The sequence below is a fragment of the Tyto alba genome, unplaced genomic scaffold (assembly GCF_018691265.1).
Source record: "Tyto alba isolate M040663 unplaced genomic scaffold, T.alba_DEE_v4.0 Super-Scaffold_28, whole genome shotgun sequence".
Classification (NCBI taxonomy): Eukaryota; Metazoa; Chordata; class Aves; order Strigiformes; family Tytonidae; genus Tyto; species Tyto alba.
This window is the reverse complement of record NW_024881302.1, coordinates 11,085,556-11,096,069: the sequence shown is the minus strand read 5'-3', so window position 1 is coordinate 11,096,069 and position 10,514 is coordinate 11,085,556. Positions and strand designations below refer to the sequence as shown.

The 10,514-nt window shown below is 42.2% G+C and overlaps 1 protein-coding gene across 3 annotated transcripts in view; it reads left to right on the top strand.

Annotated features, from left to right (window-relative positions):
* The first annotated feature begins 1,062 nt into the window (after positions 1–1,062).
* Positions 1,063–10,514, top strand: part of BMERB1 (bMERB domain containing 1) — a 55,273-nt gene continuing 45,821 nt past the window's right edge. Inside the window, exon 1 of one of the 3 annotated variants that reach the window (XM_032983756.2) lies at positions 1,063–1,129. Coding sequence is in view for 1 of the 3 variants with exons in the window: in XM_042798322.1 (XP_042654256.1) it covers positions 1,441–1,546 (106 nt within the window). In the remaining 2 variants the exon portion in view is untranslated. Of the gene's footprint in view, positions 1,130–1,261; positions 1,547–10,514 lie in introns of those variants that run through there. The other 2 variants (XM_042798322.1, XM_042798323.1) reach the window with 2 other exon arrangements.

Genomic DNA, 10,514 nt, shown 5'->3' with positions numbered 1-10,514 from the left:
TCATGGCATATCCCTGAGGAGCAGAGCTGACAGAGAAAAATCAGAGTGCCCTGAAGACCTTCTAAAACATTGTCCAACTCGTTTTAATTTGTTAGCTAATTCAGATTCTCAGAAAAAGCAGATAAATGATAACAGAGATTTTCAGTGTTACAATTTTAAAACTGTTGTGGAGGCTTTCTCTCCTCCAACATGTGAAGCACCCCCCAAACAAAATTGTCCATGAGTATAGCAGCAATGTGCGTCAGTCCAATTAGTAAGTACATCACTGAATATAGAGGCAGTACTTCTGAAGTGTTGATGATTGAAGGGCAAGACAAGTTTGTAGGCAAAGGTAGGTGACAAAGAAACAAGCTTTCATACACCCAGTATGTGTTCAGCATTACCAGTATCCCATGACTCTTCATAAATCAGGCAAGGAGTGCTGAAATCCTGATTTGCTGAGGGGCACTGGACAACTTGCCTAACTCCTGCGTCATTGTCTTTATGCCAGAAATGATACCACACACAGTAAAGTGCAATGGAATTTCAGCAGGAAAGGTACTTTCCAACTGTAAAATGCTATTCAGGGATTCTATCTATATAACCTCCCCTACAATAAAAGAAAAAATTAATAATAACAATCATTTTCATCACACCTGTGCTTTCTGCATAGTCATTTCCTTCTCTTCTAATCCCAGCAGGCCGCATAAACAGCAAAGCTGCATGCTTATGAAAAACATATATAGTCATGAGAAATACAAAATCCCATCCCTTGTTCAGGTGCTCTTGGTGCTCTTGGGCTTTTGGCAACACGATGCTGAGATCAGTGTTACTCCATTCAGTGCAGGACTTCCAGGAAAGCCAAAGGCTACATGCACAGCAACCTGAGATGTGTTACAACTGCAAAAGCCCTGAGTGCCCTTGGATTTCACCATTACTCTCCAGCTGCCGAGGCCAGAAGATGTGCTCAGTGCTGCACTGGCCACAAGGACAGTCCTCCCGTGCCCTGGCAGTGAGCGCATTCACGAACTCTTGCTTGCCCGAGTCGCTTCGGCGATGCAACGGGAGCGCACACCGCAGGTGCAGGGATGGGCAGAGACAAAACCAGCTAGCCAGGAGCCCCGAGCCGCGCCGCAGCACCGCCGTGGAGGTCAGTCTGCCCATCCAAGCGGGAGGGAGGGGCCCGCCCCCGCCCCGCCCCGGGGAACCGCCGGGCGGGGCGTGTGTGCAGCATGTGCCAGGTGCCGGCCCCCCGCGGGGGGTTACGGCCGCATTGTTTCCCTGCCTCCCCCCGCCCTAGCCCCGCACTGAGCATGTGCGCAGAGCCCCTTCCTCCCCCCGCCCCGCGGGCCCCCGTTCCGCGCAGAGCAGCGGTGAGCTTCGCGTTGGCTCCGCGGCAGTCGGGCCGCAGCCCCGCTGGCATGGAGTGAGCCGCGGAGCCCCGCGCCGCCCGCCCCGGCCATGGAGCTGAGGAGGTCCATCTCGGCCAGCGCGGAGGCCGAGAGACCGATGAGACGCTACGGGGCAATAGAGGAGACAGAGTGGAAGGCGGAGGCGCTGGGGAGAAGTGAGTGGGGGACGCGGGTGTGGGTCCGGCCGGCCGAGGCGTCCCCGAGCGGCGGGGGGCGCCGGCCGCCGCGGTGCGGTGGTGTGCGGAGCGGGGCGGTCCGGCCACCAGCGGCCGCCGGGGGCTCCTGTTAGCGGGGCGAAGCCACCTTGCGCTGCTCGGGGGGGAAGGTTTGTGTGACCGTTTTGCCCTCTGGGGCTGGCGCTTCCCGAGGGGGCTGTGTCGGAGACGAGCAGCTTTTCTCTGTCGGGGGCCGGGGAAGCCAGGGGCTGGAGCCGTGCCGGTGCAGCCCCGGCGCTTCGGCGTTGCCCTGCGGAGTAGGTTGCTCGTTCGCTCCGCAAAGTGAAGCGATGAGAGGGTGGCTGAGGAACGATGACTGGGACGTTAGCTCTCCCTTGTTGTTTATTAGGTGGGATTTAATATATGGCTTTTCACAAATACTGGTAGTCTTTAGTGAGCTTCACATTTGAAAGGCACAGATGACAACCATGTTACTCCCTTTTGCGATCTCAGGTGGAGGGTACAGGAATACAGCACTTAGTTCACTTCTTTAGTGGTTGCACTGTGTTTATGAGCTCAACAGATGCTCTGTGGTGAAAGAGCTTTCTTGATATCATAATTTTCCAGCAAGCTGCAATTGCCATAACCTTTCCAAAGTGCCGATGGAAGGAGTAGTTAAAAAGATACATAGTTGCAAATTCAAGTTATCCATGGGACCTTGTCTTCTCCACGGTCAAAACTAGCTTCTTTACAACCTAACAAGCCTGTAAACCTCTTCTAATTTTCCAAGTAACCATTGAGGCAAGAAATCTTGAAAAGACTGTCACAAGAAGCTCTGTACTAGTATAAATAAAAATATTTTCTAAGTTTTATAAACTATTTGATTAGGCCACAGGGAAAAAAAGCTTTGTGTGTATCTGCTGTGACACCTTCATTTTAGCTGATACTGGGGTTGCTGATTTTCTTGATTCACCATCCGTCTTTTCATGTGCATTGCGAAGTCTCACCTGGATGCCTCTTAACATCCCATGGCTTTGCAGCATCCTGGTAGCAGATCTTAGCGAGCGCTTTTTCTATGTTTAGACTTTTCAGATAGTTCTGTGTTCTGGAATCATACTTCACCTCTGGCTTGTTTTTCATGCATATGTTATTGTCTACCATATGCTAATGACAGGGGTGTAGCTCTCCCGCTCTGATGCTTCAGTTGCAGTGTTGGTTTTGTTGCAGTGCCTGGCATAGGTTCAGGACTGAGTAACTCCACACTTTCTAAAATGGAATTAAAGACTGAAATTGCTGTTGACTGATTTGGTTGACTCAGACATATGCAACAGTTATGCAGGTTCTCTGGCATGATACATGTGCTTTTCTTGTTCTCATAAATATGTCTGGTTTTGTTCCAGAGCTCAGGAGCTGAGTGCAGTGCAGCACTTGTAATAATAATAATAATAACTGGTAGCTTGAGGTGACAGAAGGGTTATGGCTTGCAAGCTTTGAGCAAAAGATCATCTGTTTGGCAGAGGTCAATGTGGAGGCTGAGTGGGAGACCCAATCTGCTCAAAAATATGTGCTCAGCATTGAGCTTCCACCCAAATCACGGCTTGATCCAGTACCAGAATGGGCTGTTGGCAGGACTAGAACCAAGTGCCCAGGTGTGTGCACCCTGGCTTTGCTACTGAGCTGCCCTTCTACACACTAGATTCAGTTTAATAAGAATATTTTTTCTATGTATGACAATTTAGAGAATAGGAAGTAATCTAGAGGCCATGCTCTGTTCTTTGAAAAGTATAAAATTATTAAGACTTTTCTGTATGAACTATTGATCTGTTTTGTTTGCCCATAGGCTTCAACTTTCTTAAAACACTCTAGGAAATGCTATTTATGGTAGCTGTTTTAGATGATCCCTGCACGTCTTTCCTATTTTAATACCAACATTGACTTCTGGTCACACTTCTGCACTGATTAAAAATAAGTAGATCTTAATATTTACTTTAATGCTCCCTTACAGCATAGGTCCTATATTGCATGGCACGATGATAGCAATCTCCAGAAGGTCTGGGAAGAAGCTGAAAAAGCATCATCCCCTTTTTTACTGATGTCAACAATTAGCCTTTGGTATTTGCATACTGTTTTAAATATGAAATGCTAAGTAATAGTATTAACAAAAGCAGAAGCATATTACTGCATATGCATTTGCCCTTTTTACTCTGACGATTTGTCGTGTCTTCAATCAGGATCTCTTTGGAGGTAGAATTTGTGTGTCTCTACAACATTCTGCATAACGGAGTGCCGTTTCTTGGTCAGCACCTTTTGATGTGAGTGTAGTCATATCACAAGAGAATTTACATCCTGATTATGTCCATTACAGAAAGAATGTCATGGAAGTTAGGTAGTTCCTATTAAATTTTTTAAATGGAAAGGGAGCTCTGTGCTGACTTCTCTATGTGTGGTACCGAAAGCATTGCTGATTATTGGTTATAACCAAAGATGAGTTACTTCATATCAATGATACTTAACATCATGCACATTTTTATTCTACAATGGCCTCTTTCAGCCAGATTGTCATTGGAGTTAAGCTGGTTCACGGTAGCTGAGGATCTGATGCCCTACAACCTGAGGGTGTAATGATCTCCAGAGGGTTTGCATGCAAAATACGAAGCAGATAAGGTGTCCCTAACAAGACACTGAAACATATCTCTTCACATACAGGAGGGAATTTCCAAGGAGTAGAGAACATTAAATATGATGGGTTACCATGTACAGAGCAACTTGCACATTTTCTAGTGCACGCCTGTAAAACACAGTTGAATTTATAAATTGTCAGGCTTGTATAATAATAATAATGTGGTTACAGCTTTCTCAGTAAATGATCTTTACCATCTAGTCCTGGGGAGCCTGCTCTGAAGCAGAGCTCTTAAGCATTTTGGTCAGTCCTCATTACCAAGTGCACAGCTTCATTTAGAATCATCTGTCTTGCTGTCGGCAGGGACTCATAATGCCCTCTTTAAATAACTGCATGCCACGCCAGGGAAATAGCCACAAAGAAACAAAGCAGTTTTTCACCATCCTTTTGAGTGTTCACTTCTTAGATATATTTCTGCTGATCTTGTCCTTCCTTTTTCAGTTTGTATGAGGTCTGGAACTAAATGCAAAATTCATGATGAATGCCCCAGTTTTAGTCAGTATAAGGAAGCAGAAATGCCAGAAAACTGCAAAGGTTATGTTTTGATGCAGTTTTGATGCAGTTTAGTGCATCATGAAATTTATTTATTGTTTTCATTTGAATGGTAACTCAGGAGGTAAACTGCCACACTCCTATATTGCAAAGGTCTAACTTTTTAACTGTTTTTGAATATGAACTGGAGATTAGGGTAAAGGGGCCCTATTACAGGCCAGCAGAGGAAGCTGGAGATTCCCAACAAGAGACTCAGTAGTAGGATGAAGCCTTCATAGGCAACTTTACTTGCTCTCCCTTCATGCTGTGAATGTTGTATCATAGATTGTGTCCAGGCAAGGTGCTGTGAGATGGGAGTGCACTCCAGAACAGCACCAGTGGGGTGAATTTATCTAGTCATTTGATTGCTCAGATTTGTTCCAACAGCAGATAGTACTGTTTCCAGGTTCACAGAGATCCTGGGCTGACACATGTGAAACCTTATTTCACCATGTTCAGTTAGTTTATCTTGAAAACCTTTCTAAGCTTGTTAGCCATAAAGAGACTCTTGTATGTATTTATATGCTCCACTGCTGAGCACTCAATTCAAACACTGAAAATATGCACTATTTAATATTTTGCATTTGCTTCTCTTGGCAGCATGGGAAGGTGGATGGCTTATATCTGTGTGGAGCATTTTTGGTTCAAGACCAATTTGTTTTAGAAGTGTTGTTGTTGTGCACAGAGATGTTTTTTCAGCTTGCAGAAGCTTGGAAAGATAAAAAACAAATGACCATAGATTGCAATAACATAGATAGTGGTCCTGTAGCCAGGTCATCTTTTTTCTTTGGTGAACAAAGAATGAAGAAAAGGCATTTATACCCTGGTTATGGGCACTTGCTTTATCTAATCTACAGGGCACACTGCTGGTGGCACCTTTAAGGCCTGATTTCATTAACAGAACAGAATGGTTGCATCTTAGAACAGGATCTAGCTCATGATGTTTTAATATTGCTTAACAACATTTTATAATACCTTGAAAAAATTCTATTGCAATATTAAAAAATGATTCAAGTAGCAACAGAAAAACACATTTGTCTTGGACAGCACAGTCATCATAGCTAGTATCCTAGGACATCTATCTGTCATTCTAGTCACTGACGAGTAGTTAGGGTAGATTTGTATTAATTGTATGCCTCTATGTATCAGTCAAAAAGTAGGTAAATTCCAATTTTTTTCTTGAATATTTGTGTCAGCTTTATAAAACTTGGATATTCAATAGCTCCTATATCTATATATCTAGTACAGACAGACTGGATATTATGTTGGTTCCTGTGAGATATCAATACAGTCCTGTGTATTCATGCTGGATTGATCCTAAGTGACTGTAGAAAAGCAAACTTTTTTAGACTCTTAACAAAGGTGGACTCAGCCCTTGTACTTGGTGGAGATATGGCTGGATGTCCTCATTCTTCTTCCTCCTGTATTGTCTCATGAGAGTGAAAGGTGACTTGTGTTGTCTCACAAGACAGGGAAGGAAATGTGATTAGAAAGTTGCAATGGTGGTCAGGGCTGCTAAGTCAGAAACTACCAAGCAATGCTGGGAGTTAGGAGCTCTCAGCATGAGGGAAGAGTCATGAGTTGAGACTGACAAGGGGCTGAAATTTACTCTGCACTGCCCACAGTTAAATCCAAACCTGCATCAATTATAGATGTTTCTATCATCTGGTAGTTAAATATTCAAACACACACCTTTGCACCTTCTTCCATAATATCCCACATATTGCACAGACATCCACAAACCTACTTCAGTGCTTTGCATAAAACTCTCTGTTACTGTAATACCTCTCCTGTCAGTCAGGAATGCAGTATGACCCTCCCTATCATGCTTTTATGATACTGTCCCCCAGTCTCATCATGTCTCCACTCTGATTTGGAAAAAAAAGAAAAAGATGTTTCACAGGCACAAACAGCATTTATATAGCCCTGCTACCACTGCTGTTCTTTCACAGTGATGCCCTTGTGTTACTGTAAATTCCCCTAAATTGTTAATTGTATCTATTACAGGCAATAAAACAGACGAAACAGATTAGGCTTATTCAGACCATTTATTAAGATAGGTGGGAAAGAAGCTAACTGAAGGATATACACAATTATATTTCTTATTATAGAAGCAGCAAGTCTGTTAATTTATGAAGCTCTGAAGACAGGCTTCAAATAGAAAATGTAATTAATATTCTTTCCGTGTCTCCATTAAAAGAAAAAAACAAAACAAACAACTGTGTACACATTTTGAAAAGAGAATGACCAAGAAATTCAACTGTGACAATAAAACACTAATAGTGAACCTCACACCTTTTTTAGAAAATACTCAACAAAATATTGTAGTCAACAAAGACAATTGATTCAAAGGAGATGCCAGTTCTAGATTTTTTTCTGGTTCATAATTGTTAATGTTAACATATTTATATCATAGTTCAAGAAGAAAAGCAGCCTGTGTCTGATCTGTGAAACCAAGACAGAACTCCCCACTGAAAATCAGGAAGAATTTCTAGAGAGGATCGAGGCTGTTTTCTACAAAACAGTTGTAAAATTTACCTGCTTCAATGGCAGTCAGATGGTTCTGAAATTCTCCTACACAGTTTAGCATTTTTACAAGTCACTGATGAATTTGGCTAGCAGTATGCACATCCAATTTTTCTGCCTTTTCATTGCTTATCCACTTTTACATGTATTATGTCCTAATCCTTTTCCTTCTGCAAAATATTTCTTAAATACAGAACCTGCCACTTAGTATCTCCACCAGGTCATTCCTGCATCACCTGTAACTCATAAAGAAAGGGTGTATCTCAGTTTTGTTTTACTTCACAAAGAGCCCGGACAATGATTTACAGAGTGATACTAATCCAGTTTATACTATCTACACATTGTCTCATTTTTCTAATTCCTCCTCCCATAGCTGGGTGCTCCAGGCAGCTGCTGAGAGAGAGGAAGAAGGAAAAGGGAGAACTGGAAATATTTTAGTGCCTCAGAGTGCATTCCTGTTAAAATATTGGCAAACATTGGGAGAAACTGTGACCCTTAGAGTAGCTTCTTCCAGGTGCTACTTCATGTTGGTCTCCCAAGTTTACAGAATTTTGTAGCACAGATCCCCACAGAAATATACTTTCCTATCTGATGACAGAAATAAAATCATTTAATGGGATACCCTTGCCCCCCATAGTCTTCCTATCATATTTAATGAGTTTTGCTCTTCCTTCACTTTTCTATCTAGCTATGGGCTTATATGTGTCCAAGGTTTCTCAACAAAATTGCAGCTAATTTACTCCCTAACTTGTCCCATGGTTCTGAACATAATTGTCTCTTGACAGTACTTTGTATCCTACAAAGGCCAACCTGTCCTACAAAACACTGACAAATGAGAAAAACAACCAAACCCACCCTAATCTAATCAAAGCCAAAGGGTCTGAGTGTAGTTGGAGTCTGGCTAATTCTGGATAGGGTCTACCTTGAAAAAAACATGTTGGTTATTATGGATCAGGATCTCACTGCTTCACATCTACTCACGTATGTCAGCAATGACATTTCTCTTGGCTGAAGTATTCATAAATCAGAGGGTTAATGGCTTCCAAAATCTCTGTGTCCAACTGTGTGTACCAGGCAGGAAATGAACACTTAATGTGTAATGCAGTGTTTATATTCAAACCAGTGCCAACCAATAATTGTTGGAAAAGTTATAGATGAAGCTAATGTGTCATATTTCGGACTGTTGCTCATAAATTTTCCTATCTCCTTTAAATATATTTTACAGAAAAAAAAATGCATTAGACCTGGAAAATAGGACACTTTGAACTACATACATCATCTCTGCTGCTGGTACCCTGTGGGATTATGGACTTAGTCTCTTTAATTTTTTTGACTATGTTTGATAATTGATCCCTCAGTTGCATAGCATGTTTTCATCAGAGAACCACTTGTGAGAATGTGTATGTGCCTGTGTCAAGGGTGTGTTATAAAACAGGATTAAAAATTTATATTCAGGGTTGGGCATGCTCTGCAAAGTACTGCGTATCACGCATGAAGTTTATAAAGTTTTCTTGTAGTTTCAGAGCACAAGAAAGGTTGGAACTCAGCACTCTGTAATCCTGAATCCCAAAGTGCTTTTCCTCTGTAGTTGAATATGTTCCATTTTCATAGAAGTCTTACTTAGTAAAAGAGTTCTAGAGACTCAATAAATAATGCTAATTTATTTCCATGAAACATATTCTGCTGTCTAACTACATAAAAGGCATAGTATAAATGCATTCAAAATTCAAAGATGAAAAACATATGCTTGGAGGGCAAACTATGAGAAATCAGCTTGAGCACCCTTGGATAATTATGTTAGTTGCCCTTCAGGATCAGCAATGAGACATGAATTATCAACATTTTGTCAGTTCATAAAGGGCAAAATATTTGAGAAAATAATTTTAAGAGAATTTGTCATTAAATGAGGATGAATGATTTTCAATGAGGCAAGCTGCTCATTGCAAAAGCCTAATGATTGCAAACACTACTAAAATACAAGAGGTGATTTGTTATTGTAAGAGTATCAGCTGTGTTTAAGGATCTTTTTATTGCTCTGAACCCTTCTCCCACCCAAGCCTTTACTGATGAGGGATTTAAAAGGTTTTGTACAGACACATTTGGTTTTTTATATACTGATAAAATTGGAACAAAAGATTCTCGGTATAAAGTGGTTTAATGGTTTTGTTCATCCCTTGGAGAAAACAACTAAACCCAGAAAAGGAATCAATAGTCAGTTCTACCACTAATGCCCTTTTAGTACGTGAGGCCAAAGTAAGTTTTAGAATAATGGTATTGAAGCCAAATGAATGAGACCATGACCTGACCTCCCTGGGAAATGTCAGAGAAGCCTGACACTTTCTTAGTTACAAATACAAAACACAGTCCTGAGTTCATTGAGATCAATGAAAGTTTCCTCACTGATTTCAATAAAAGCAAAACTGGACTGATCTCTGTGCCTTCATGTCCTAGAGCCCCGTTTACCTTGATTCTCTTTAGAAAACTCTGGTGAGGAAATCTGGGGACTGTGTCAGTTCCATGAGGATTCCCCTGGGTGTCAGGCTGCTCCATGAGCTTAGTCTCTGCCCTCACTTCTCACTGGGCATGTCCTGCAGAGCCTTGGCAAGCCATGACAAGCATTCACTCCCTGAATAACCCTTTGCACTGGCAGGAATAATGCCATTTCAACCTTCTTGTCTCTGAGCAGTGAATCATTAGCTAACACATTGGAGCCCCTACAGCAAGTGGCTGTTCCTCAAACCATTCTCTTTCACAGGAAAAGAAGAAGTCACAGAAATTCAGTTATGCATTTGTGACCCCACTCTCCTTACCCAATCTGTGGTTTCTCTTCTCTCATCTTCTACTGTGGATTCCCATATAACTTCCTCTGGGCACTGTGCCTGGGAGGGGATTAAAGTTACTGCAGTTTGGCAGACTCTGACAGAGACATTTTCCTTCAGGCTGATGCTTGTCTGTAGCACAGACAGAATATGTGGGATGTGATAGTGAAGGGCATAGCCATGGAGTTTTGAAAGCCAGTAAAATCAAGATCCATTTGTTCCTGCCTTGGTAAGGTGTGAAACACCCTGCAATTGCAAAATTTATTTCCTTCTCTTGTACAAAGAGAAGGTGACAGCTAGCTGTCCATTTGTATCAGTGATATAGATTACGACTCTGCTGAACTGCCTTCGTTTTCTCACCTCTGAGACCTGCAGGGAGCTCAGCCTCACATCAGCCTAATGCCAGTTGAGA